The sequence below is a fragment of the Pholis gunnellus genome (genome assembly GCF_910591455.1).
Source record: "Pholis gunnellus genome assembly, chromosome: 15".
Classification (NCBI taxonomy): Eukaryota; Metazoa; Chordata; class Actinopteri; order Perciformes; family Pholidae; genus Pholis; species Pholis gunnellus.
The window spans coordinates 3,751,443-3,779,440 of record NC_136542.1 but is presented as its reverse complement, the minus strand read 5'-3'; the positions used below and the strand labels follow the sequence as shown (position 1 = coordinate 3,779,440).

General features: G+C 40.7%; 3 protein-coding genes across 5 annotated transcripts; all 3 read left to right on the top strand.

Moving 5' to 3' along the window:
* On the top strand, positions 1-9,362 carry LOC306707139 (RING finger protein 145). 2 transcript variants are annotated; one of them, XM_079174464.1, is made up of 11 exons: positions 1-260; positions 949-1,117; positions 2,043-2,151; positions 2,837-2,928; positions 3,209-3,450; positions 3,678-3,853; positions 3,951-4,091; positions 5,322-5,504; positions 5,625-5,772; positions 6,163-6,519; positions 7,612-9,362. In XM_079174464.1, exons 2-11 carry the CDS (start codon positions 949-951, stop codon positions 8,491-8,493), a joined length of 2,499 nt encoding a protein of 832 aa, XP_079030590.1. In that variant the 5' UTR covers positions 1-260; the 3' UTR covers positions 8,494-9,362. The 2 variants fall into 2 exon arrangements, with proteins under 2 accessions (XP_079030590.1, XP_079030589.1); XM_079174463.1 differs by having other exon boundaries at positions 923-1,117.
* A 1,531-nt stretch (positions 9,363-10,893) lies between these two features.
* On the top strand, positions 10,894-16,906 carry LOC306707558 (ubiquitin-conjugating enzyme E2 D2-like). 2 transcript variants are annotated; one of them, XM_079175064.1, is made up of 8 exons: positions 10,894-11,276; positions 12,172-12,235; positions 12,832-12,863; positions 13,076-13,153; positions 13,433-13,538; positions 13,686-13,779; positions 14,304-14,353; positions 15,937-16,906. In XM_079175064.1, exons 1-7 carry the CDS (start codon positions 11,253-11,255, stop codon positions 14,350-14,352), a joined length of 447 nt encoding a protein of 148 aa, XP_079031190.1. In that variant the 5' UTR covers positions 10,894-11,252; the 3' UTR covers position 14,353; positions 15,937-16,906. The 2 variants fall into 2 exon arrangements, with proteins under 2 accessions (XP_079031190.1, XP_079031191.1); XM_079175065.1 differs by lacking the exon at positions 14,304-14,353.
* Positions 16,907-17,568: 662 nt separating this feature from the next.
* On the top strand, positions 17,569-27,782 carry manba (mannosidase, beta A, lysosomal). Its single transcript, XM_079174355.1, has 17 exons — positions 17,569-17,854; positions 18,368-18,462; positions 18,543-18,648; positions 18,726-18,899; positions 19,774-19,897; positions 20,213-20,382; positions 20,507-20,617; positions 21,333-21,484; positions 21,694-21,811; positions 22,365-22,451; positions 22,657-22,824; positions 23,654-23,872; positions 24,083-24,247; positions 25,338-25,482; positions 25,628-25,770; positions 26,182-26,439; positions 26,784-27,782. Exons 1-17 carry the CDS (start codon positions 17,666-17,668, stop codon positions 27,006-27,008), a joined length of 2,649 nt encoding a protein of 882 aa, XP_079030481.1. The 5' UTR covers positions 17,569-17,665; the 3' UTR covers positions 27,009-27,782.
* The last annotated feature ends 216 nt before the right edge of the window (positions 27,783-27,998 follow it).

Sequence of the window (27,998 nt, the reverse complement as noted above, 5' to 3'; positions counted from 1 at the left end):
CAAGCGAGTGGAATCACAACATTGCATTTGAAGTCTCTCTACTCGTCCTCTTATGGTTTCATTCCAGCCATTTAATTGAACCTTTTACATTCAGGATGTGTCTAACTGTCATCGAGTTGCAGGGATATTTTCCTCGAAAACGTGAAAGATTTAGTTTGGTGAAATGAAAACATGTTGCTGGTCGCTGTGAAAGCTAACCGACAGCAACAGGAAGTAGCTAGCAATCGGCTGTTGGGCTGTGGTGTCTGTCGGCGTGTAAAGTAAGTGAAATACTCTCATTTCATCCACTCCTAGCTACGGAAACGATGTGTGATTTTATCTGTAGTCCCAAGAGGCAGATGCAAAGTTATGCAATATTGACCCTTTACAAAGCGTGCAGAAACAATGAAAGAAGTGAGAATATTAATGTAAATAGTATCATCAGGAGACTCTCACATTGTCAAGTACTAACAAGACATGCAACACACAGGCTCTCACATGCAACACACACAAAGCAAATACGATGAGGGATAACTATGTTAAATAGAAACATGGACTAAAGACAATAACATGCTGCATTTCAAGACAGACAGGTGACAGCAGACAGACAGACAGGTGACAGACAGACAGACAGACAGACAGACAGACAGACAGGTGACAGCAGACAGACAGACAGGTGACGACAGACAGACAGAGGGAGGTTCAGCACGGACAGATTGAGGACAGTACGGTGCCGTTACATTCTAGTGACAGAGCTGGGTACTAACCAACCAGTGAAGTTGTGTGTATTTATTTCAGATGACAAGAAGATGAGCAAAGCAGTGAGACAGCTAACAGCATGTGACACATACACGCACACACACACAGACAAGCTGTCTGCTCACACATCCCTCGCCACCTCCCCCCCCCCCCCCCCCCCCCCCCCCCTCTCCCAACAAAAAAGAAACAAAACAGAGTTGTGTGTCAAAGATGCCTCGTCTGGAAGAGCTGGCCAACGTCGTCCTCAGGGTGCCGAGCATACTGGTGCTGGACCAGCTGTATAAATGTGACATCGAAGGCTTAACGGAGCACCTCAAGGCCAAAAACGAAGACATGCTCTTCAAATACAAATACGTCATCTGGAACATGTACTACTTCGGTAAGCATGATAAAATGATGAAAATTGCACTCATTGACACTTTACACTTGTTTTTAATCAGGGTTGAGCTGCTGAAATATCCGGCATTGAGTCCTCAGAGTTGTATGTTGAAAGGCGGCGGTGAGGTCTTATGTCTGTTGTCTCATTTATTTTTTTTATTTGTATGGACTAATTAAAGGATAACCTAAAACATAGAACATATGGTTAAATCAGAACTACAGACTGATAAATACGTGGAATTTAAAAGATTTCAGATGTTTTTTTAACTGCTGCTAGTTTGGTAACTGGACGTTATGTTTGTATTGACAGGCTTTGTCAGTCAACTGTGAGTTTAATAAAATAGAAAATGAAACTGTCTTTTATGTGGTGACCCGAGGACAAAGTTATTTAGTAAACCGAACAATATTTCTTTTGACAGAGGCTGACATATTGAAAAGACGCTTTCCCTGCATTGTTAGAGTATCTATAAGCAATTTACACACGATCACAACAAAGGAAAGGTGTTAAAGTATTTTACCTATTGTGTTTCTATGTAAAGCACGTTTAACTTTCTTTCTTCTGTGGGTTAGAACCATGCCAAGTCTGTGATCAGCAGCAAAGACATATATATTATAATATATATAACGAGTATATTTACTATTTTCTAACATCTTATTGGCAGAACTGCAGATGAATCAGTTCTGAAAGTTATCTGTAGTTGAAGTCTCAGGTTGAACACAGTGTAGTTGTGTAATTTGGCAGCTTCGTCAGCCTGAATATTAAAGTCAACAATACCAACGTTGTTAGTCAGACATTAAAAAATGGCAAAATACCGCAGATCTGATGATATCAGAGTGAAGATACCAGCAGTGTCTGCTGGTTTCTTCACTCATCGCTTCATCAAAACCTAGAAAACATAACGTGAACGTTTCCATTTGTCTCTCAGGTCATCTGATCAACGTGGTGGTGTTGGTTTTGCCGTTGAGACACATTGTGACGCTCTACCTCCATATCCTCGCTGCTCTTCTCCTGTACATGGGGCATCAGATTTCCAAGTGAGATGCACTACTACTACTATTACTACTACGACTGCTACTACTACTACTACTACTACTACTACTACTACTACTACTACTACTACTACTCCTGACCAGGCTTGTCTGCAGGCTCTGGGCTGCTGAGTCTCTCTGTGTATCCAGTTTCCTTCAGCCTGATGTTTAATGTTAGGAGACGGAGTACTGTATCATGTGTTGTAACGTGAGAACAAACAGTGGGATCTTTAAAGGCGTCATGCTTGTTGCTGTAAGAAGAGAAAACGTTCCTTATTTGAACAGAAATTAATAACTACATTAATGAAAATACATTAGAAATAAACAAATGCATGAATTAATCCAAAAAAACGGTGAAATGTATCCATAATCGGTTTATTTGATCTTTCACTGTTGCCTCAGGATTTATTTTACTGTGGAGGAATACTATTCTTCTCTCCCATGTTTCTCATTTATTGCTCAATGAATTAATGTATTTTTTTAATTTCTCAAAGTATTTTTCATTTATTTATATAGCCAGTAGTGATGATAAAGTCAAAGCACCTCTGATAACGGACGAGTACTAACTCCAGAAAACAAGCTACGTAAGAAAACAACTCCGACAACTGTGTGTTCTCTCCATGGCACAAAACAAACAGCCTACAGTGAATATGTCATTATTAACCTGTTTCTTTTAATGTTAATTTCACAGGGACTATGTTCACGAGGAGCTGCAGAACGGTTATGAAGGAGCCGTGTACCTCGATTCTCTGGCCTTCAACAGATTCGTCTCTGCAATGACGAGTGAGTCCTGAAACCAAAAATGCATGTAAATATGTAGCTTTGAGGCTCCTTTCGGTTCAACTTAATGGACTATTTTCAGTGTGAGCTAATTATTACTGTGACCGGGGCTTTGAGTTTGCCTATAGTATACTGATAATACAGAAAAGAGACACTGGGCTGCTCTTAATCAGGATGTTTGTAATACTAAAATATATATTTTTATCTCAATTTACTGCAGAAAGAGGCAATGATGTTATTAGTCATCGGCTCTCATGAACACAATTTTATTACATTTTTTCAGGTCAGATTATCCTCGGCACGCTGTGTGCCTTCCTGATGAAGACCAGGAAGGTGTGGTTGTTCTCCGCTCACATGCTCCCCCTGCTGGCCAGACTCTGCGCCGCTCGCCACGCCACGCTGTTAGCCGTCAACACGTTCTCCGTGGGGCTGACCGGAGCGGGAATCGCCGTGTTCCTCCTCTCGCATCTCTTCGTGCCGTATCGGCTCGCGAAGGCCGCCTATTCAGAGCTGCTGCAGCTGGAGGTACTCTTATTCTGAAATGTGTTACGGAGCATCCTGTTTGTCTGAGGAGGTTGTAGAGGCTGCAACACTTTTTAAGAAAATAGTTTGGATAGTTTCTGGTCCAGAAAGGATATTTTGTATCATGATATGATTATATTTGCACAAAAGAGACAAATATGCCGGTAATCCTCGATGCCTTTTGTTCACTGTGTGTCCTGTTTTCTCGTCTCCGGTTTCCCGGCCCTCAGGTGATCGAGCTGTACCGACTCCTGGCTGTGGGAATCTCCCTGTGGAACCAGTTTGCTGTCCCAGCGCTCTTCAGCGTCTTCTGGTTTGTTCTGTTCGTCGTCCAGCTGTGCTCGGACACCATGTCTGTAAAAACCTCGGCAAGCCATCAGGGAATCATGTTCATCCTGCTCACGAGGTGTGATGTTATAATGTGGTTTATTAATATTCCTTTACGTACCACGCGTTGTATGTAGCGTTTAATCTAGTGTGCTTGGTTTGGTTGAACCCTACAGTGTCTCTGAATGTTGTGCCACTCCGTACTCTCTTCTGGGGCTGACCTTCGTGGTGTCCTATCTCGCTCTTGGACTGCTCAACCTGTGCAAGTTCTACCTGGGAGGCTATGCAGCTGTTCAGAGCGACAACGTCATGCACAGGTGAGATTACCTGTTTGCATCCACGAATATCCTCCCTTTGGTCCACATTTCAACCTGCCAAATGTGATTTTTGGCACGACATATTATATAGTAAACAGATGCTTATTTACACGTCCAGCAGTTATGGAGGAAAGTTATTATTCATTTGGAGTTTTTATTTGGTTTTCTTTCTATTTGCACCTTTTTTAAAAGCAAAGTTCATCGTGCTTCACAGGATATAGATGCAGAAATATAAGAAACACATATCCAGCTGTAAGGCCACATATATACTGTTGTTTTATGGTTTTATCAAGAAACTCTCCATGTTACATATTTTCAAGAAAAACAGAACATCAGAGAAATACATAAATAAAAGTCCCCCAACCGCTGTTTTTAAATGTGCTCTATAAATAAACGTGACTTGATTGCAGACGACACAAATACATTACAGGTCGGTAGAGTTGGGTTTTGGAGAGAGCCCTGTCGGATGATCTGCGTGTCTAGACGTGTAGACGTGATATAAGGATGTAAGAGTTTGTAGATGTATGAAGAGGAAAGACCGTGTCGGAGCTTGTACGTGATAAGCCGTATCTTTAAATCTATTCTACTTTGAAGCGTGTCAATGAAAAGATGCAAAGATTATACAGATGTTAGATTAACAGCCTGGCGTCTGGAGCTTTCTGCACGAGTTGCAGAGGAAACGGGGCTGCTTGGTGTTTGTGTCCGCCTGATGATTGAAAGTCCAATATTCACTCCTTTTAGCACTGTTGTTGGTCTCCACCACCTCCGGAGGGAAATATGGCCCCTAGGAAATAGATGATTTAATTATATTTACGTCTGTTTCTGTGTTATTGTCCTCCTGTTCTTACTTATCTTTTCATTATATTATTCTCTATTTAATTACTATTTGATGTTCTTTGTACCTTCTTTTCATCATATTTTATAAGTGGATGTTCCTTTTTGCTTTTATTTATGTAAAGCACACTGAATTGCCCCCGTGTTGTGGCGATAGCCTCTTTCTCATGGTGTCTGTTACCACTGGGGGGCGATCAAGTGGCTGCAGACGATGCAGGTGATTCCAAAGACAGATTGCTTGTCACTGTGCTGTGTAACTGAAGGGCTACTTGAAAAATTCCCTCCCTTTGTTTACTTGAAATTCCCAGTATACTACAAGTCTAAAGTCAAAGAGCTGCCCCTCTGTGTTACGTGTGCTCTATTATGATTCTAACTATCTACCCTCCTCTTCTTCAGAGGTGTGACCGAGGGCGTCACTCTGCTGCTGCTCGCTCTTCAGACGGGCCTGTTGGATATGCAGGCACTGCAGCGCACCTTCCTCCTCAGCATCATCCTCTTCATCGTGGTGACTTCAACCCTGCAGTCTATGATTGAAATAACAGACCCGGTCATTCTGGCCCTGGGCGCGTCCCGCAACAGGTAAACGGCAACACGAGAAGCTTACGGAGTTAAATGTTTTATATGAACCAAGTACGAAACGCTTTCAGAAGTTCTCAGAGGATTTTTGCGTTGTTCTCTTCATTTCCTCTGTGCTTCTAGGAGTGTGTGGAAACACTTCCGTGGCCTCAGCATGTGTCTGCTTCTGCTGGTTTTCCCCGCGTTTATGGCTTATAAAATCTCCCAGTTCTTCCACATGGACTTCTGGCTCCTTATACTGGTGTCCAGCTGCATGCTGACTTCCTTTCAGGTATGACTTTATGTGTCTTTAAATGAAATAACTAATAAACCTGCAACTTATAAAGTTACTTTGGCATTAAATACTACGTTTTTAATTGTCAGACATATTCCGTCACTTATTCTTGGCAAAAAAGTGTGTGGAGTCATGATACTGTAAAACCTTTTTTGGGTCAAGTTGTTCCCTAAAGCATCCGTGTTTAGAATTAGATAAATCCTGACTTTGTCGCCCCACAGTGGCCACTTATAGAATCACATGAAATATGTTGTAATCACATAAAGATTCTACATATAGCACCTGTAAAGTGAGACAAAAAAGCTCCCTAAAGTCCTTCCATTAAACATTGGGAGTCGCATCACATCCTCGATAAAGTTGATTGTTTGTACTCTTCCCTTGGTCCAGGTTACAGGCACAATGCTGATCTACTCCCTCTTCATGGTGGAGCTGTTCCGCAGCGACCCCATCGAGAGCCTGGACGAGGTGATCTACTGGGTGAACGCCGTCAGCAGGGTGCTGGAGTTCGTGGTGGCGCTCTGCGTGGTGGCGTACGGCACCTGGGAGTCGCTGTTCGGCGAGTGGAGCTGGATGGGCGCCTCCGTCATCATCATCCACTCGTACTTCAACGTCTGGCTCAGAGCTCAGTCCGGCTGGAGGAGCTTCCTGCTCAGACAGGAAGCGGCGAAGAAGATCAACTCGCTGCCCAGAGCCACGGCTCAACAGCTGCAGCAACACAACGACGTCTGTTCCATCTGCTTCCAGGTCAGTCACACCGGGAGCAAACTACACAACATACTGTAACATCCAGCGCCGTGGCAGCTGCTTTTAGAGATCGTGAAGGGTCTGCACTAAACCGTAAAGGCTGTGTACAGTTTCCAGTGTTGCAGTTGACTCCTACGGTTCATAACGAAGCATTCACTCGAATTTAAGACTTTTTCATCGATGTTTTACTGAAGTGTACATTGAAGTAATTCATTGTTTTGTGCGTGTTTCTCTGTCAACTTTGATCCGACAAAATCAAGCAGCCTACAAGCAGTTTATTTTGAGAAGACATTGTGTCTTTCTTGTTATCGCACAGAGTGAGTCAGCAACAAACAGAGATACACAACTAAAATAAAACTGACATGTTTAGATGTTTAGCTTATCTTTACCGGGGTGTAAGAATTTGTTAGAGTAGAGTTTGTACCAAGAGGTCATTATCCATATCCCAAAAACATATTCATCCCAAAAACATATTCATCCCAAAAACATATTCATCCCAAAAACATATTTATCCCCAAAATGTCATCACAATTGTTCTCCAGCTCTACATTCGTGAGGCATCGAGCAACTTACGAACAATATGTGAACCTTCGAAGAATGTTGAACCCAGTTTCTCCAGTTCCCCATCTGTCCACGCGCTGTCGAGGCACGAATCTTAACTCGTTAAGCTTTTCAAGTTGCTTTTTTTAAAAGAAAAGATAAAATAGTAAAAGACCTTATTGATCCCCGTTGAGGATAATTACTTGTTACATCAGCACAGAGACGGCTGAGAGCTAAAGAAACAGATTAAAAACTCTTTAAGTGTTCATGAATAAGAGATGACATTAAAAAACAATATTACAACAACTTACACTGCAAATATTTGTGCAAAAGAAACCCAGTAGTGCAACTCTGGCTGACATGATGTGTGAACTGTAAATGCTGTATATGTGTGTATATATATATATATATATATATATATATACATACATATACGATTGTATGTATGTATGAATGTTAAATAGTATTAAAGATACGTCACTGCTTCTTATATGGAAACATGAAGTCTACAGGTATTGTTGTGGAGTAAAACTTGTCTCCTCCTCCTCACAGGAAATGACCGCGGCTGTGATCACGTACTGCGGACATTTCTTCCACGGCAACTGCCTCCGCAAGTGGCTGTACGTGCAGGAGACCTGCCCCATGTGCCACCAAACGGTCCGACCCACCCAGGTCACGGGTCAGAGCACGACTTCAGCTCAAACTCGGAGGGACGCGGGGCCGGAACCGGCACCGGCACCGGCTGCCGAGCATCAAGAGGGAGATCAGAACCAGGACAACAACGGCCCGGCCCAGGAGACGCAGAGCGATGCTGCAACTCCTGATCCCACCGAGCAGCAGCAGGAGGAGACTAACAGCTTTGAGGATGGAGATAAAGACCAACCGGCTGATGCTGACAGGGACGCTGTCCAAGGTCTGCGTTTCAGCTCCAGTGGAGACTTTGTTGGATTTGTCAGCCCAGTGTCAAGCTGCTCTTCAGGGGACATGTCTAGTTCCCATGTGCTGCTGGGTAAAAGCTCTCCTAACGTGCGCGACGAAGGCGAGGAATCGACTCTTAATGCCGTGAATGAGCAGACGGTGGAGGACCAATCTGACTCTAATGGAGCAGACGGCAGTACTTTGTGTCCTGGAGAGCCGCAAAACGTCAATGGGGATAAACGTGACCGCTGTGAAGCTACATCTAAATCATGGAAGAGCCTTGACTCGCCAGAATCAAACAAAAATCACGAGGCGTCTGGTATGAGCCGCGTGGATCGCAAAACTTCCGTCAAATCATGTCACGAAAACTTAGAACTCTCAGACTCCATTGACGATCCTCGAAGTCATAAAGGTAACGGCACATATTCAGACTTGAAGCTGGACGCACTCGGAGAGGATGACGCCGTCGCACAGACGTCCACCTTCTCCTGCACGAGCACAGACAACAGTGACTGACTGCCCTGCACCAGTCAGTGCCTTGGAAGGGTGTGAAAGGGTGATCCTCCATCACGGGGGAATCACAGCACATTTGCCTTCTCTCTGGGAACCAATCGAGAAATGTCTTTTTACCACACAGTGTCATGAATGTGCTTCAATTTAGCAAATAACGTGCGTCTGGATTGACTAAATGGTACCCTTATTGTACAACTGTAAAGAAAAAAAAAGATATAATTCATAGAAATGACGTGTAACTATAACGCAATCATCTTGCATCAATATTTACCAAACTCTAGCAGGTTACAAGTAAAGATATTTACTTTGAGAAATGATTTAATCTAATTTTTTCCGTCTTTCCCGTTGTGCTCATGTATTGAGTTTTTGTGAAAGCAATGTGGCAAAAGGAAATAACTTCAGCATTTGTCTTCGTTAATCATGACTCAGCCTTTTATACTGCGACGGTTCTCCGTCTCCCAGTATTTAATTACTGCTGTGAACATGTACTGTAGTTTCAAAATGAATAAATTCATGAGCGGCGCCACATTTCTGAAGTCTTAACAGAATGTTGCTTCTGTAGTCGAAAGCTAAGAGAGCCCAGACTATTGTTTGTGTGTGATAAGTTGATTCTGAGATGATAAAGTATTTCAGCATCTCTGGATAATTTCACACAACTACAGTGAAGCATAATCACGAAATGCTAGAAATAGTATTTCTCTTTTTTTTTGGCAATGTGCTCCCTAACACACAGTTACTGCAGTAATGTATAAAGGATTTTATTTCTTTTTTTTTAATCTTTGCTGATTTTTATTTTTGTTGGTTCTACCCTGAATTTTTTTTTTTTTTATGTCAAATGTTAACATGGAATTTTCATAATAAATTAAATTAAGTTAAAAAAAAAAAGGCGACCTTCACTGAAATAATGTACTAATAATGTGACCCATATCATTACCAGACGTTGGCACAATATCAGCAGAAATAATTAAGTGTCTCTGTTATTTAGTCCACACTCACTGATATAAATGGGGTGGACAAAATAATAGAAACAATTGAAACAGCTCATCGAATCAACGCCTCTGGGGAACAGTTTCAACCAAAAACTGGATATGATCACCGTCACTGTTGTGTTAGACTGCATTAGTTTTTGTTAGGCGTACCTAATAAACTGGCAACTGAGTGTGTATTTTATAGTGTGTCATCCACAGTCAAATAGAGGAGGGCTGCAATTAACAACTACTTTCATCGTCAATTAATCGTTTTAATAGTAAAATGTCCCTCAAGATATTGAGTTTACAATCATACAAAACAACGACATGCAGAAGATCTTCATTCGAGAAGCTATAATCAGCCAATGTTTGCCGTTTTAAAAGTAAAAGTAAAAGTCCTGCATTCAAATTTCTTCTTCAGTGAAAGCAGAATATTAGCATCAAAATAAACTTCAGTACCACAAGTAAATTTTGCAAAAATGGCCCATTTCAGAATAATAAATATAATATTTGACTATGATTTTTGATGCATTCATGTGTACATCACTTTAATGTTGCAGATGGGGCTATTTATATACTGGTGGGTAGCTTGTGCAATTAAGTCTTATTAATATGTAACATCATATTTATAGTGTTAATCTGAATCTGGAGAGTAAAGTTATCAAATAATAGGAGTAAAAAGTACAATATTATCCTCTGAATTGTGGAATAGAATTATAGTAGTAGCAGAAAATTAAAATACTCAAGCACAAGTACCCTCAAACTTGCAATTAAGTACTATCCTCTAGTTAGTTATAGTTAAGTTTTTTTGTTGTAAAAAGTTCAAAGCACTTTCTTTGTTTTACTAGTTTGAAAACACATAACATCGAAGCAATATTTCAGTAATTTTCTTACTGAAACTAACTTCAGAAGGAGTTATTTTAGCACTTTGGTTCCACAATACCTTAATTTTACTGTAAATAACCCTGTTGATGGGTTACTTTAAAGGCATCGTGCTGTAGCAAGTTAAAAAGAAAACGTGCAGTTTTGTATTCTGATTGTTTAAATATTTGAATAAATAATTCATACATTTATAATAATAATTATATTTATATAGCTAATATTATTATTATTATATTTTATAATTAAATAATATATATTATGTACACATATGTATAATATTATTATTATAATAATTCATACATTAGTTAATTATAACTTTTTACAAAAATAAAATATTCAGCGGTAATTTTTTTGTTGGCACTAATGGGCTTCCATAGGCTACATTTTTGTTTGGTCATAACCATAAATTAAAAAAAAAAGTATATTTATAATCATATAAATTTGATTAAACAACACCGGTCTGACTGCATCACCACATCCGCCTCGTCACTCAGCTGCCATCTGGACCGCCTTCCTCATAATAAAGACTCAAATACACGCAGGCAGCCGCTAGTTGGCTAACGGCAGCGACCGACAGCAAGAGGAGCTTTGTGGTCCGGTGTTACTTCACTTACTCAGCCTCAACCGGGGGATACAGATTAACCAAATACAAGGCGGAGGGTTACCGAAGGACAAGCGTAACGTCTGTTGTTCGGCAAAAAAAAAAAAAAAGCTCGCTATCAACGCCGGCTATCTTTGTCACCAACTCTTTGCGCATACGTAGTTTTTTAGCTCGCTAGCTAACTTACGCTAGCTTCGAAAAAGAAAGGCCGGGTCGAGTTGACCCAGCATTAAATTATTTAACAGATATCGGAATCATCCTGGCATCGGGAAACCCTTCGAATCAAAGAAGAAAGAACGTCGAGAGAGAGCATGGCTTTGAAAAGGATCCACAAGGTGAGATAACGTCGTTTAACGGGGATCTATCGGCTATTAGCGCGCGCCGCTGCCACATACGGATATGGCTTAACGTCTGATCGGCTAACACCATTCAGCTAAGCTAAGCTAGCTTGTTAGCACGAGCAGTTTCGGTTACGTTATAGGTTTCGTGTGTGTTTTGTTCGAAGTGAAATGACTGATACACCAAAAACGAGAGGCCCAACTCTAGATACTTTTACGTAAAACACCATTTATGATTTTAACTATTTACCGGAGCTTCACGTTGAGACCCACAACAGTGTCTAATAGCAACCGTTAATCGTTAAAACGTGTTATACCCATGACTCGGAGTGAGCAGTCAGAGCTGGTATGTGGTCGTATTTGTTCGGTGCCATTGCACATCGCAGGGTGTGTTCTGGCAGTTTAATGAGGTCAGATGGAGTAAATGGAGTAACAACCTCCTAAATAAAGTGTTCCCACCGAGGATATATGTCTTCACTCTGCTGTTTACTGGGGCTCTTCTTTCAAGGAAATCCATCAACACTTTATTGTGAAATTGTGCTTATTGTGAAATTGTGCCTCCACCTCACTCTGACGTAGTTGTGGACCCTAAAATTAAACATTAGCGGTTGTAGTACGTGCTTAGGTGTGGTCCTGCTGTTAACTGGAGTGATGATAACAAGGTGGCCCCACTATCTATTTTTCGTTTATTGAAAGTCCTCTAACTTCATGGAAGTGTGAAGCAAAATAAGCGGAAGGGCCCTTTAAATAAACAACAATAAACAAACAAAGTATCAGTCTACTTCTGTATATTAGAAAGTGCTTATCAACATTGGATCCTCATTGTTTTGGTTGTGAAGATAACTGTGGTCTTAATTGATTATTGTGCTGCTTCTTCTTTTCCTTTTTATAGGAGCTTAACGACCTGGCCCGTGACCCTCCAGCACAGTGCTCAGCCGGCCCAGTGGGTGATGACAGTAAGTGTCTTAAGGGCTGCTCCAAAGTTTTTACTGCTGTTATTTTCATTTCGTTAATCATTTAGTCTCAAAAATGACAAACAAAATAGTGGAAAAGATGTTGCGATTACCCACAGACCAAAGATACACCCTCAGCTGTCTTGTTTTCTAAGTCAACGGTCCAAAACCCAAAGATAGTGTTAAAGAAAGACAACGAATCTTCACATTTGACAAGCTGGACAACATTGTTTTTACTTTTAAAACAACTAGTCGGTCATCAAAAGAGTTGCTGATTAACTAACACGTTAGAGGGGGTAGGAAGCGTCAACTAAAATGGGAGCAACTAAAATTTGGAGATAAGGGTGAAAACAGAAATAATATCTCGTGGGTTAAGTGAACTCTAAAAGCACAGATGGACGTACGTATCGTGCTAAGAACTGGTTATATTGTTCATTAATACCTCCACCGTAAGTAGAGTAAAACTAACACATTACCACCATGCAGTATAAAAATGTTCTACAAAGATACATGGTGTTCCTTAGACGACTATATCCTGCCAGATCACATACTTGTGCCCTTTCCTTGTTTCCTTACCTGTTACTTTCTGTTCTCCACAGTGTTTCACTGGCAAGCCACAATCATGGGACCTGTAAGTAGATCATTTTTATGACTTAATTTATCTCTGTTTTTACTTCAAGGCAGCAGGATGTTGGAGTTTGTCACTGAGGTTGTGTTCCTGGCTGCCTTTTTAAATGTATTCACGGGATAAAGGTTGAAATTTGACTTGATAATGAGAAGCTGTGGACGGGCGGTTTTAGATTATTCTATACTGAAATATGGAAATGTCCTTCTTGCTTTCAGTGCGACAGTCCGTACCAGGGAGGTGTTTTCTTCTTGACAATTCATTTTCCAACAGACTACCCCTTCAAACCACCCAAGGTAAGCTCAATCACACCTGAACAAAGACTCCTTTTTTTGTGTTTTTTCTTTGTAGAAGAACATATATTCGTAAGAAACATTTCCTCTGAAGTGAAACCGAGCCCAGCAGTTTGGCGTCATGAACACATTTTAATTGTTTACAACCCTCATAAACTAATACCTGTCTTTCCAGTAGTTGATCCGCCTCCTGTTGGAATTTGAACTGCATAACATTGACCTGACGTGTGCCCTATTCTTACCCGCCCTCACTGTTTTTTTTATGTTCTTATTTCCTTCCAGGTTGCATTTACAACAAGAATTTACCACCCAAATATTAACAGTAACGGCAGTATCTGTCTGGATATTCTCAGATCACAGTGGTCTCCTGCGCTTACTATTTCTAAAGGTACCGTCCAACTACACATTACATGTGTCACACATTCAACCTAGGTTTCTGTGAGTCCAATAAACGAGGCTGGTAGACGGGCTAAAATGCATATTTGGTATTTTAATGTGCTCTTCTGAAACATGGTCTTTGTTCTGTTTCTTGTAGTTCTTCTCTCCATTTGCTCACTCCTATGTGACCCGAACCCCGATGACCCACTAGTGCCAGAGATCGCACAAATCTACAAAACAGATAGTCCGAAGTAAGTGTACATATGTTTTGAGCTTTTCTCCAAATATGAAACGACCTATTTTCTCTGCGGTCCGCATTATACACTCTGATGCCAGTTTGTTTGGTACATTTGGCTAAAAACGAATGCAGTCCAGACAGTTTTAGAGTTGTTAATTCAACTTAACGATGATTTTTGGAGGCGGCAGCTTCTTATGCTTTTGAATTGTATTGCATTATACATGAACGGGGTGGACAAAATAATAGAAACAACTCTCGGCATAATGCAGCAGACTTTAACAGCGCCACAAGCTGCAGCCTCCGAAATCACCATGAATCAGCATCTCTCTAAAACAGTTGAGACGAAGCTGAACATTCTGGCCTTCATGAAGGATTTATTGCAGCACTGTTGTGTTATACTGCTTTGTTTGTTTTTTAGTTAGGTATACCTACTAAACTGGCAGCGGATCTGTATATTTGTATGATTTATTATCCACAATAAGCGCGACCTTCAGACGCCTAGTGGAATGAGTATGTGACGTAGTTTCACTCTGTCAGGTACAATAAACTAGCTCAGGAGTGGACCACGAAGTATGCCTTGCTTTAGGGTAAGGTCAAGAGCCAGCGCTGCATCTTGTTCTGCTGTTCTGGGTTTGGTCTGTTGTGTTTGTGATGTTCTGGTCTCAGCGAGTTCAGCTTTTTATATGCACTTTGATAACCTGCGGGTGAGTCCTGTTGCTGTAAATAAACAAGTTAAACAGAGTATTTGAACCGACACGTTGGTGCTCTACCCCACAGATACAACGGTTTCTTCACAGTTGTGGGTTTCTGCTAATGCAGGCCAGAGAAGTGAAGAGTGAAGAATAGTCTTCTCACAGACCCACTGACGGATGCAGACATAAAATACAATGTTTCTTAACATTAAAATGTTTAATCGCATCTCTGGAGCCCTTTAAAACATGAGCATAATTGGAGGAAAGGGTCGTTTCTGTCAATACTGACGATGATCCGATATCTTTATAATACACTATAGTACACATTATTTATATTTAACAAAATGACCATTTTCCATCATTCACTAAAAGTTCAAATATCCTCTTTTTAGTATGATTGAAAATTCACCTTTTAAGAGACTTGAGATTGGTGCTCTGTCACAGTTGCCTTTTATTTTTCACAGTTATTGTTGTGCGGTTTAAGGTTCATGGTGGTGCATTCAAGGACTCGCCAACAGTTGGCTGCCAAACAGAGCTGCATTCATAAGCTGTGATGTCTGAAACTAACAATGACCGTTTGAGTTTGAAACTGTTCCTGTTTGAGCAGTTTATTCAACAGTCTACCGGTCATGCAATGATTTAACATTTTAAATACATCCAACAAGTAATGTACTGTGACGTATGGAAGCTGAAGTACAGACACCAGTGGCTTCCTGGAAATACATTCATCATTCATATTCAAAAATAGCAAGAAGGATATGTTTTTATCTTCAGTTTATTTAAGAAAAGGTTGGCAGGTAGATCTTTACGTAGCTTCAGGGTCAAAGGACCAGACATTCTAATAACACATGAAGCAGGAAGTAAGATGAATTAATACGTCTTAAGACTTAATACAAAGAGTCAGAGTGCTGTGTTTACTCAAACCGTTAAATCTGGAGCTTAAGCTTTTTTTACAGGAATCTTACTAATCATCAGGGTTGCAAATAACACATTTTAATTATCTATTAATCTTCAGACCGTTCCCTTGAAGATCACATTTTCCCTGTCGACGTCATCTAATGTATTGTTTTAATCAGCGGTCCAAAACCCCAAATATTCAGTTCATAGTTAGTGTATACACAACAAAGAGAAGCTTTAAATACATTTACAGAAGCTGCGATATCATCTGTGAATGAGCCTTTCATTATTGTAGCAGAAGCAGAGATTTCTGTGCATGTAAACTTCTTCACTAACTCCAGCATGACACGGTTTTGTGTGGCAAAAACAAACATTTATTCTTCATCAAAGAAGTATTCCACCGTTTCAAAATTGAGAAGTTTAGTTTGTACAAAGTGTATTTTTACTATGCATATACTGACACAAAGCAACGTGCTCGAGTGCATGTGCTTTAACAAATGCAGAGCTATGAAGCGACCGTGAGATGTGTTTGCTTGAGACTTCCTAAAGTAATCTTTTCCCCGTTTTCTTTCTTTTTGCAGATACATCAAACTGGCAAAAGACTGGACACACAAATACGCAATGTGATTGCATCATTTGGAGAGCTGGTGGAAAAAAGTTGTTGCTGGTTCAAACAAAACAAACACACACACACAAGGGATTCTTTTTCACGTTTTTCTTTTTTTTTGGTTAATCAGAGCATTTTTACCCCTTTTTTCTTTTTCCACCTGCGCGCTTATAAGAAGATAGTGTTTTCTCTCTCTAGGACACGTGCCAGTTTTTCTGTGAAGTTTAAAATAATAGTCACCGCCGTGGTTCTGAACACCAGTCAAGAGTTGGTGACGACTTTTACTCTGCACACACTTGGTAGAGAATCTGATGTCTCCTGAGCCCCGTCAGCCACGTGACGCTTAATAACTACTTTAACTCTAAGCTGGATTTCTCAAAGCACTTACAGAGAAGCCCGTCTTTTGCCATACCTGTCGACTCTGAATTTTAAAAAGTTTAAATTTGGTGAAATTCTGCATTTCTTTATTATTTGAAAGTGGTAAAAACCTGATCTGGTTCGTGGCTCTTGTCTCCTCTGGACTGGTGTGACGTCAGTATGTTCTTCTGATCTTTAGCGTAGGAATCTATTACCTGAGGGAGGAAGTGTATCTTATTCCACTATCAAAGTGTGTGTACAGAGAAGCACAGCAGTATATATCAATGTTAAGGAAACTATAAGAACTTCAATGTTGTATTTTATGCATGTTAATAAAGGTAGGCTATTATATCTGATATGTTTCTGCAAATTATGTCGATTGTAAGGCCGAACAGATGTGGTTCCCCTCGAAGGCATTCTATTTCTTTTTGTTATTTAGAAGCCAGTAGACGAGCTGTTAGTTTTACGCCCAATCGAACACTGTCTTCTTGTAGCCCTAAAATATGGATGCAAAGCAAATGGTTGATAATCAACTTGTGGCTCTGTTTCTTTTTTTAGTTTTCCCTTCAATAAAGTTACTTAAATCCATACAACGATTTGGCTGTTTTTTATTTGTTTTAAATACAGCAGTTCTTTGAGACGGCGCGCCATCAGCTGTCCTAATAAAGCCTTGAATGTTTCAGCAGGTTCTTTAGGACTTTAAATCACAAAGAGGTAAATGACTCTCAGGTAAACTACCAGATATATATTTGACAAAAGTATGATTTCAGTGTCTCACTGTGACTGATTATAAATAATTCACAGCTATGTCAATACCCAGCAAGTACACGATGAGTACTTACTTTTGTCACTTAAAATATATTTTGAAGCTAATAGTATTTTATTAACATGATTGTATTCTTTTACTTAAGCTTAAACTTATGAATACATCTTCCATCACAAGACAAATAATGCAATAGTATGCTTCAAGGTTTTCAAAAATGTATAACTATATAATAACCATGTTTATAGTGTTTGTGGTATAAATATACAATTATAAAAATACTATTAAGTTGATTTTACTAACCAATACTTCTACTTGATTTTTTTAATATTTTTTTTTTTTATTACTATTTTACATTCTTTATTTCGAAATGTGAGAATGTTGATTCCACACAAACACATTTTTGTACAAAGTTTTTTTTAATGCAGATACTCTGATCACATGACACGTTTGTCACGAGGGTCACGTGACAAACTAGGAAGAGGCTGTTCAGAAAACCACCACAAAAGTCGGATAGTACATGTAAAGTAGTATTCCCGTGACTTACCGTGTCATATATATATATATATACAGAGCAAGAACCATGCGTCTGTTTGTAAGCGGTATTTGTGTTTTGTTGTGTTTGTTTCTGGGAGTTTTATCGGTGTTGTGTTCAGTGACTCGGAGTCTGGACGGTAAATGGAGTCTCTCAAACTCCGATGGGTCAGTGTCATTGCCCGCTGAGGTTCCCGGATGTGTTCATTCAGCTCTACAGCAGCAGGGATACATCCAGGTAGGTACATAAAGTACTTCATGTGAGCATGTAGAAATACACCTTTAAAAAAAAAAAGTATTGCTCTGATTCTATTTTATTCCGGAAGTACAGCATGCAGTTATTACATCTGTCGCTGAGAGCATTGAAGTGTCCTCAGTGTTTTTCTTCAATACGAGTACATACGTGTGTGTGTGTGTATATATATTTATTTATTTATGAGTGTGTATATATATATATATATATATATATATATATATATATATGTGTATGTATTTATTTTTGGTAGAAATACTAAACAGATATTCCATATTTTCACGAGAATTAAAAAACTAAATAAGACATTAAGTAATCAAGTAAACAAAATAAAATAAAATATATTTTTAAATCTTTTTCGGTGTTCAAATCCTGGATACTGTCCTTTTTTTGTAGCATAACATCAACACATGCTTCAGCAGCAGGTGTGAGTAATAACTCATAAACTGAGAGGAATCAAATAGAACAAAAGTAAATCATTCTGCACTTGTCTCTCAGGACCCGTACTTCAGGTTTAACGATGTGTCCTATCGGTGGATCGCCTTCGATAACTGGACATACACGACCACATTCACCGGCTCCACCCAGCTGAGGTCGGTACGATGCTCTTTGTTATTGTTCTGAAGCGCTTCCTGTCTCCTGTCTCCTGACTCACCTGTGCGCTCATCAACAGAGCCAATCAGAAGGTGCTGCTCGTCTTCGACGGCGTTGACACCGCAGCATCCATTTGGCTCAACGGAATCGCCGTCGGGAAGACGGACAACATGTTTCGTAGATATGTATGTTCACCGGAAAACAAGCAGTTCACGACGCACCGTGCACGTTTTTCTCTCACGTGCAGCATTTGTTTGTGTAGGACTTCCCAGTCAGAGACTCGCTGAAGGACGGGGATAACGTGCTGAACGTCAGCTTCTCGTCTCCGGTTCTTTACGCGTCTGAGCGGAGGAACGCGCATTCTGCCTACAGAGTTCCTCCTGAATGTCCTCCAGATGTCCAGAAGGGGGAATGTCACGTCAACTTCATCAGGAAAGTAAGAACGTCGTGCTGCGCTTTACCTCTCATCTGGAAACAAACAATATGAGTCAAATCAGAAACATAGGTTTATACTATTCTGTAACAGGACTGAATTCAATCTAAATGCATGTTCCTATTAGAGGATGATTTTGATGCTTAATAATTAGAATGCTCTCCGTCTGATTAGAAAGATGTATGTAAAGAGGTATTAACATGTTAGTTTTTCAAAGTTTTACATTTTATTCAGAGCACTGAAAACATCTTATAGGTGAACGGTATAGTTTCATATTTTTTCTTGCAATTCTGATTTTCATTGTGCAGATTTTCATTTTATTCTTGCACTAAAAACGGACTCATTGTCAGATTTTAAACCTCCTGATTAACTCTTTAAACGTTTCTCTGATGTAGCTGCCAAAATAATATAAGATATTAATAATATTTTCCACTTTTACTGATTCACCTAGCATTTAGCAAATATTAATACATTTTCATAATTTAACCCTTTAAAGTTTGTTTACATAATGTCACTATTGTTTTTTATTGTTATTTTCTGTGGACTGAATGCTCGGTGGTTTTATTTCTACTTTTTCACAGTCTGGGATTCGTCAATGATTTTAGCAGAAATATTGATTTTGATGCATTTTTATTTGCCTCATGAACGTGAGAAATTGCTCAATGTTGAAGGCAGGTCTCTCGACTAAAACCCTGATACAAAATAATGTCAGACTTTATGCTGTAATGTGGTTTTAATGGGAACATTTCTGTCCTTAGGGGTCCGTCTGTCTGTCTGTATTTTGGCTCCACAACGTTTTCTCGTTTTACTATAAGAGCTGAGATGAACTTCACCTTTTAGCAGTAATCTAAACATCGGTCTCTCTGTTCTGCTGAAGGAGCAAAGCTCTTTCAGTTGGGATTGGGGCCCTTCGTTCCCCACGATGGGACTGTGGAAGGGAGTTCGACTGGAGGCGTTTGATGTCCTGCAGCTCATCCGGGTTTCCTCTGTTCCTCTACACAGTACGTCTCATCTACTCTTCATCACCGAGCTTGTGTTGGGGAAAAACACAAAAACTGAGGAATACTGTTTTAATATACACCGGGAGGATTTGAGGCAAAAGCTAAATATAAAACAGGAAAAAACAGGAGCGGCTCTGCTCTGACAGAAAGTGATGAAAACTCTTGAATTATAGACTTCTGTTATTCTGTTAACGCACCCTCGTTGATCTAGATGGGGTGGACAGAATAATAGAAACAGCTGTCAGCATGATGCGATTTAATTCAACAGCACCACAAACTGCAGCCTATAAAATAACCATAAATTTGTCTGTCCAGATCTCAGCCTCTCTCAGTGGAGAGTCCAGGTCGAGCTTCTCGTCGATGCTGTTCAGACAACTAACGGGCAAATCGTTCTCTCCATACCTGAGCTGGACTCGGAGCAGATCCTCCAGACACAGTTCCTCCCAGGAAAGACCAAGAACAGCTTCACCTTAAACATCAACACGGTACTCGAAACAATCTGTACCCTGGTATGAGTGTGTTGTGACAGCAGTGACTCTCCTCGGTTATTACGTTGAGTAGTAAAAAGTCACCTAAACACTTAAAAACAGCTTTTTCTTCTTCCTCCAGAGCAGCCAGGTGAAGCTGTGGTGGCCCAACGGACACGGAGACCAACCCTTCTATCATCTCACTGTCAGAGGCTTTCAGGGGCGGTTCTTGATCCTGAATACAGAGTCTAAGGTCAGAGTTCACTTCCAGTCTCCTCGTGTGTTATTTAGGCCTTAAGCTGCAGAGTGTAGTGTGAAATAAGTGCATCAGTAGAATCAAAGGCCCAACATGTCTCCACCTGTTGTTTAGTCAGTCCAAACCCCAAAGATATCAAAGATATTCAGTTAAATATGATATAAAACAGAGGAAAGCAGGACATCTCCGTATTTAAGAGGCTGAAAAACTGCATTTACTGCCATTTTTCGCTTTAAATCACTTTAACGATTAATCGATTATCAAAATAGTTGGCGATTATTTTCCTGTTGATCGACTAATCGTTGCAGCTCTAGACATCACACACAAACAGTTAAAAACATCCGTGGAGAAAGACGCACTACACAGGTATGTATCATAATACACACAGCATACACCATATCTATAAAGAGACAATAAAACAGCTACTTTAATAATAATCCTGGCACATCATCCATCAACTGTACTTTACTATGTACACTGATTGATTTGTTTGTCTTTAGGAAAAAGTTTAGGAAACTTATGAGTCAAATTCAGTGTAAACTTAGTGTTTGCAGTTTACTGACATGTTGTAAGATTTCTGGTGAGGTTAAAAATCTTGCGGCATCTTTTTTCTTCGTCTTGTTATTGCTCCACATGTGCCACAGGGATAAGAAACTAAAATCATAGTACTGAGTGCGTTTCTTTAGAGTTTGATTGAAAATCTCTCCTGCAGGTGTATTTTCGCTCAGTAGAACTTGTCCAGGAGCCAGTTGTCGGCTCTCCGGGCTTGAGCTTTTATTTCCGCATCAATGGGAAACCAATTTTCCTCAAAGGCTCCAACTGGATCCCGGCCCACTCCTTCCAGGACCGAGTGACTCCTGCTGTGTGAGTTTAGTACGGAAAGCTGCTTTTTTCCCCCCACATTTCTTTCTTGTGAGGTGAATGTTGATCCATAGTTATGAGGACATTCTGAGAGAAACCGTTGGTCTCCTCTGTGTCTTTGTGCAGACTTGCTTCTGACGTGGAATCACAGGACAGGACTTGTTCGAACTACTGAGAATGTTGTGAATACATTAACTGTGTTTGTCCCGCAGCGTAAGGAACTTGTTGCAGTCAGCCGTGGATGCGAGCATGAACGCCCTCAGGGTCTGGGGAGGAGGAGTGTACGAGCAGGATCTCTTCTACAGCTTGTGTGATGAGATGGGAATCATGGTAACTACCGGCATCCTCCAGTGAGATCAGTATTACTTTGTGTACTTTGTGTAAGCAGAAATAACAACAAATGGCCTCATCGCTGTATGGTTGGTTACAGGGGACACGGCTCGCCTAAAACAGGACGCACTGACAGATTATGTTTCCTCCCAGTGCACAATTGATATTGTTTGTAATTGGTTCAATTGATTTATAGACTTTTGCACTATTGTGTGCTTGTGTTTCTTCCTGTACACTGAATGTTAGCGCTGATTCAGTTTGTCAAAATGTTCAGTTCATTTTAACGCTCTGTGCCACAGCAGATGTCCACCTATAAACGAGGTATTTTATAAAGCTTCAGACACAAAGACGCGACAGGTGTCGATAGAATAATAATGCATAAATCAGAACGTAATGTTCACCTTCAATCATCACTGTTACAAACCAGTACTGACAACATGGAAGTGTTTCCGGACAGATAATGATATGTTTCTGTGTGATTTTGACCTGTGTGACATTATGAACATATTGTCGGACAAACGGACGCTCAAAGTGTTACGATGTGTGTCTTTAGGTTTGGCAGGACTTCATGTTTGCCTGCGCTATGTATCCCACTGAGGACGACTTCATACAGACGGTCAGAGAAGAAGTCATCCAACAGGTGAACGCTGTATTCTTATTTCATGTCAGAGGATGTCATATCTGAAGATTTTATACAACCGCATGTAAAGATTACGACAAATCAACCAAAACACGTTTTAAAATGCCATAAAAACACATTTGACGGTAGTTTTAAGCATTCATAAAGTTTTTGTTTCATCCTGTCGAGACATTTAATGTACTCGTTTTTTGTTTTTACTCTCCAGGTTCAGCGCCTCAAGTCTCATCCCTCCATCATCACTTGGAGTGGGAACAACGAAAACGAAGCTGCTCTGGCGACAGACTGGTTCAACATCCCAGTTTCTCAGAGACCTACATACCTGAAAGACTATGTGACGCTGTACGTGAACAACATAAGGGCGGTCGTTCAAGAGGTGAGAGTCGCATTATATGTCATGTTTTAATAGATAACTGATGGTTAAAGGAGTAATATGCTTATAAGCAGGCACCTTCCTTATCATCGGTTGGTGAGTGAGTCAGCTGGCCTGTTTTTAGATTGATCCTTTGCTGAAACCTTGTTCATTGTTTTTACGGTGAACTCGTTTATGTTTTGGACTCCTGGATTTAGAAAAGTGAGTTAACCCTGAGTTATAAAAAGGGAGACCATCATCAGCATAAAAATAAATCAAAAACCAGACCTTCAGGGCGAGGAAAGTCCAGGATCAAGATCCCTTTAGCGTCAGGAAAGCAGGGGGGTTTATGGGAAATGTGGTCTTTTTGGCTACTTTTGCACAATTATTAATTTATTGCTATTTTACTTCTTCTTTTTTTGCATGTGAGATTTAAAGGCATACTATGCAGCAATTGGTGCTTACTGTTTGTACACAACACAACATTCAAAGAAAAAATAGTCGTGCACTCGTAGCCACGATACAAAAAGTATTTAATAATTTGTCAACGTTTCGACCTGAAGAAGACTGTCATGTCGAAACGTTGGTAAATATCCTTTGCGCTGTGGCTACGATTGTGCGACTATTTTTCCTTTACTCTTGTGTTTTCACCTCTGTGGTCAGCACCTCTCCAACACTGCTGTGCATTCCCTCTCTCTCTCTCTCTCTCTCTCTCTCTCTCTCTCTCTCTCTCTCTCTCTCTCTCTCTCTCTCTCTCTCTCTCTCTCTCTCTCTCTCTCTCTCTCTCTCTCTCTCATCCATGTTTATGTCTTTAAAAGATGCTTCACGATGACCATCTTAACTTCTCCTTCAGGAGGACCAGAGTCGCCCGTTCCTCGTCTCCAGTCCGACTAACGGGGCTGAATCGGAGCAGCAGGGCTGGGTGGCGGCGAACCCTTACGACCCTCACTACGGGGACACACACTTCTACAGCTACACTCTGGACTGCTGGGACTGGAGGACTTTCCCTCGAACACGTTTCGCCTCCGAGTACGGCTTCCAGTCATGGCCGTCGTTTTCCACTCTGCAGCCGGTGACTGAATAAACCTTTCCAGTTTGTTTTATCAGTAGATTTGAATCTTAAATCTGAGGTGTCCTCTTTAATGTTATCTGGAGAATGTTAGATGTGTTTGGATCTCTTTTGTGCAAATGTGAAAATAATTACAAAAGCAGGATTTAAGAGGTAGATGATGATTTTGTCCATCACACCCAAGAAGTTTCCGTCTCTTTTGTGATGTTCCAGGTTTCCATAACAGAGGACTGGAGCTACACCAGTAATTTCTCTTCCCACCGTCAACACCATGAGGATGGAAACCAGCAGATGTTACTGCAGGCTGCTTTACACTTCAACCTGCCAAACTCCACGGATCCCCTGAAAAGATTTACAGACACTCTCTACATCACTCAGGTCAATCACACTAACCACCCTCACCCTGTGTCGAATCATTTAACCTCATAACGATCCGAAATAACGCTATAAAAGTTAGGCTAAGGCTTAGGGAGGGAAAAAACTGGCATGGCACAGGGATTGACTTCTATCCTCAAGATATGCGAATGAAAATGGGTTCTATTTGTACCCACGAGTCTTCCCTTTATGTTAATCCCATGATGCAGTTTAGGTCAGAAAACATGCAGTTTTTTGCGTTTCACTATAAATGTGTGATTTTTGCCTATTCGAAAAAGAATAAACAGTCTTGGAATTGGATCAACTGACTGGAAAGCTGAGACTCTTGTGGAACCAATGAGCCCATTTGTATTCATGAGTGACGACGTTAGTCCCTATAGTAGCCATTTCACAAAGTGAGATCATTTTTCTGAAACGTCACTGTAGAAAATGACCTCAAGAATAATCACAGCCTGGTGAAACTTTACAACGACTAGCTACAGACCGAGGGCGTTCAGAGGATGTATGGCCCTCCTAGTATATTCACATTTAGGGGGTTTTCTCAACGTATTGAGAACAGAAGTGCTCGCCATCCAATCGCCGAAGAATGCAATTCTTTCAGAAATCTCCAAATGGGTTTCTTTTACGGTGTTCTTCAAGGTCTTGGTGTCATAATGTGGAATTTTGGAAGGATTTTTTTGCCATTTGTTATGATTTTTGAGTGGTCAAAAGTTGTTGACTTTTTTTCCCAAAGCTGTGTAAATAATACATATGAGACATACGTGACTATGGGGGTGGCATCACATACTTCCATCATAATGTTTTGAGTCCTTTTACACTTTCACACTGTATTTCGATTAATTTACCATTTTTTATTTATGATTCATGACTAGAACAACATGACACACACTGCTGCGCTGCATCTCAAATTAATCTTCAGGTTCCCAGCTCTCATACGATGTACAAAACTTCTATGTGGCATCTACAGTTGACCTGCTGTCTCCCCCTAAAGATCCCCCGTCTCCCACTCCGGACCGCTCTTAAGAGAAAAGGAACGGGTCAGGAGGTTGAAAAACGCAGTTCACACGTAGTAACGATCACGTTTCATGTCCAGGTCATGCAGGCTCAGTGTGTGAAGTCACAGACGGAGTTTTATCGGCGAAGTCAGAGTGAGATCATTGAGGGCAAAGGTCGCACTATGGGCGCTCTCTACTGGCAGCTGAACGACGTCTGGCAGGCGCCTTCCTGGTCTTCGATCGGTGAGTGAACGCCAACTCAGCACACAACCTTTTGACGTTGAACTTGTTTATATTTTGGACTCCTGCATTCAGAAAATTGTGTTATAACGAAAATATTTTATGATCAATACAATGATCCTAACTAGTCATGTCCTTGTGTGTGCAGAGTTTGGTGGGAAGTGGAAAATGCTGCATTATTTTGCGCAGAACTTCTTCGCCACCGTCCTGCCGGTGGGCTTCGAGGACGGCGGCACACTGTTCGTCTACGCCGTCTCAGACCTGAGTCACGACCTGAAGCTCAGGACTGTGGTACGTTTTCAACTGTGAGCTGTGTCTTCACACTGCATTCACTGTGCAGGCAGCGTTTGTCCAAACAGCTTCCAACGAGTGCATTCAAACTCCAATAATGGTTAAAAAAAATCTAATTTAGCTTCAGTACGTTAAAGGTAAATAACTAAAAATAAAATAAAGATGCAACGCAACTTAGAAAACTGTTATTATTCCCAAGTTTGTTTCTCATTGATTTAGCAAAACAAGCAAGTTATTTACATTTAACATAAAAATGTTAACGCTTCTCGCGGTGTGTCATCACTGAACTCTAAATTTAAACCGATGCTAACATCAGTTCTTCACCTCCTCCAGTTCAGTAACATTAACTGATTATTTGTATTGAAATGTGTGACACACGTGCAGAATCAGTTCTGTTCTCTTGTGGATCAGGTGTCCGCGTACTCCTGGTCTGATCTGGATCCGGTGTGCACGCTGAAGTCGGACCTGCTCCCGGTCCCCGGAGGCAGCGCTGCGACCGTTTTTAAACAGCCAGTCGCCGCCCTGCTGGCAGGATGTGGAAGCTGCACCCGCCTCACCTGCCTGCTCACCTTCCACCTGGAGGACAGCGGCGGCCAGCAGGGTCCCACCAACCACCACTTCCTGTGCTCACCCAAAGACGCTCAGGGACTCCAGAGACCCAACATCACAGTAAGACAAAAGCCTGCTTTTATTTATTTATACACAGAGTTATGGAAGCAGGGATGGAAGACTCCATTAATCTATAATGTGTAGGGGGTTACACATTGAAGATGATAAAAAATCAACAAAAAACTATTCAACCGCAGCCTACGGATTTCAAATGTTGATTTGACGTAATTTACGCCCTTATTTTGGTAGTCAATGTCGAGGTACAGACAGGAAATGTGGCGAGAGAGTGAGGAAGGGAGAACCAGGGCCACAAAGACACACATAGTGGACTTCTAACACACTTTATTGACACGTTCATGCTCACATTCACTCATTATAAACCTTGTGCGTGTGTTTCCCTGCAGGCCACGGTGCAGGAGGATAAGGCCGGCTACAGCGTCACCCTCCACTCTGCCTCTGTGGCTGCCTTCGTCTGGCTCGATGTGGGAAACGTGCCCGGACGCTTCAGCTCCAACGGCTTCCTGATGGTTTCTAGAAACAGGACGGTCAGTTTTGACGCTTGGCGTAAAACCAGCGTCGAAGAACTCTCCCGATCGCTCACCATCACGTCTTTAAGGGACGTATACTGACTTGAGACCAGCCAGCCTCCATCTGGAGGTGAACCACAGTGAAGAGGCAATTGATTGTCTGTACTTCTAAAAGAGATGCTGGGACTGAGATTTGATCTTTGTGGGTTTTTGAGTGTCAGAAACATTGTTTAATTTAACCAATGCCAATTTTCTAAATGTTTAAACTTGTTTTCTTGCTGAACCAAAGCTCTTTTTTTCTCAGAAAAGCCTCAGAAAACAGCAGTTAGACCTGCAAATATCCAAACAAAGGAAACTATTGAAGGTGGTTTTAGCAGCTCGAGAGAACAGGGTGACCCACTGTATTCAATCAGGAGCAGGGAGACGTTAGCACACGACCGGCTTTAACATAAAGCATTCATTCACACAAAGGAATGAAGTGTGGTTTGCATAAAGGTGAACAAGCCAATATAAATCTCAGTCTTTGATGATTCAGTTGCTGAAACAGACGAATCATTTATTGATTGTGTTAAATGAAATGGCAAGATGTCTCATTTCCTGCACTGATCAGACGTTTTCTCCTACAAAGAGACAACATGTAATCTGAACCGGTTCAGATCTCACAGATAATGTTGTGCTGTGAACCGAAAACGTTTCTCTTTTTGAAGTTTTTTAATTTTTGTACATTTCTCAGATAATTAACAGAGTGAAGACTCTTAATACGTGACGTCATTGATGTTGTATTATTTACAGTACTGTCCAAAATGTGTTTTGTACTGAATGTAGATACATTTGTATCGCTCTGTTTTTGGACATCAAAGAATTTACTTCTGTTGATCAATGTTTTTTATTTTTTTATTTTACTAATTGCATCAACCGCATTTCAGTGTTTATAAATGAGAATCAGAAACAGTTTTATTGCCACGTAGCTTTTCACATACAATGAATTTACCTTGCTGGTATTTTAATGCAAAACACTCTCAATAAAACAAAGTAAGAGAGAAGAAGAAAATAAGTGCTCCAAAAGTCAAGAATCATGAATATGGAATAGAA

Coding starts and splice junctions, on each gene's coding strand:
- LOC306707139 (XM_079174464.1), top strand. CDS start 949: ATGCCTCGTCTGGAAGAGCTGGCCAACGTCGTCCTCAGGGTGCCGAGC. Junction 3,451..3,677: donor CAGAGCTGCTGCAGCTGGAG/GTACTCTTATTC, acceptor CCCGGCCCTCAG/GTGATCGAGCTGTACCGACT. Junction 4,092..5,321: donor AGCGACAACGTCATGCACAG/GTGAGATTACCT, acceptor CCTCTTCTTCAG/AGGTGTGACCGAGGGCGTCA.
- LOC306707558 (XM_079175064.1), top strand. CDS start 11,253: ATGGCTTTGAAAAGGATCCACAAG. Junction 13,539..13,685: donor TGCGCTTACTATTTCTAAAG/GTACCGTCCAAC, acceptor TGTTTCTTGTAG/TTCTTCTCTCCATTTGCTCA. Junction 13,780..14,303: donor TACAAAACAGATAGTCCGAA/GTAAGTGTACAT, acceptor TCACTCTGTCAG/GTACAATAAACTAGCTCAGG.
- manba (XM_079174355.1), top strand. CDS start 17,666: ATGCGTCTGTTTGTAAGCGGTATTTGTGTTTTGTTGTGTTTGTTTCTG. Junction 18,649..18,725: donor ACAACATGTTTCGTAGATAT/GTATGTTCACCG, acceptor TTGTTTGTGTAG/GACTTCCCAGTCAGAGACTC. Junction 20,383..20,506: donor TCACCTTAAACATCAACACG/GTACTCGAAACA, acceptor TTCTTCCTCCAG/AGCAGCCAGGTGAAGCTGTG.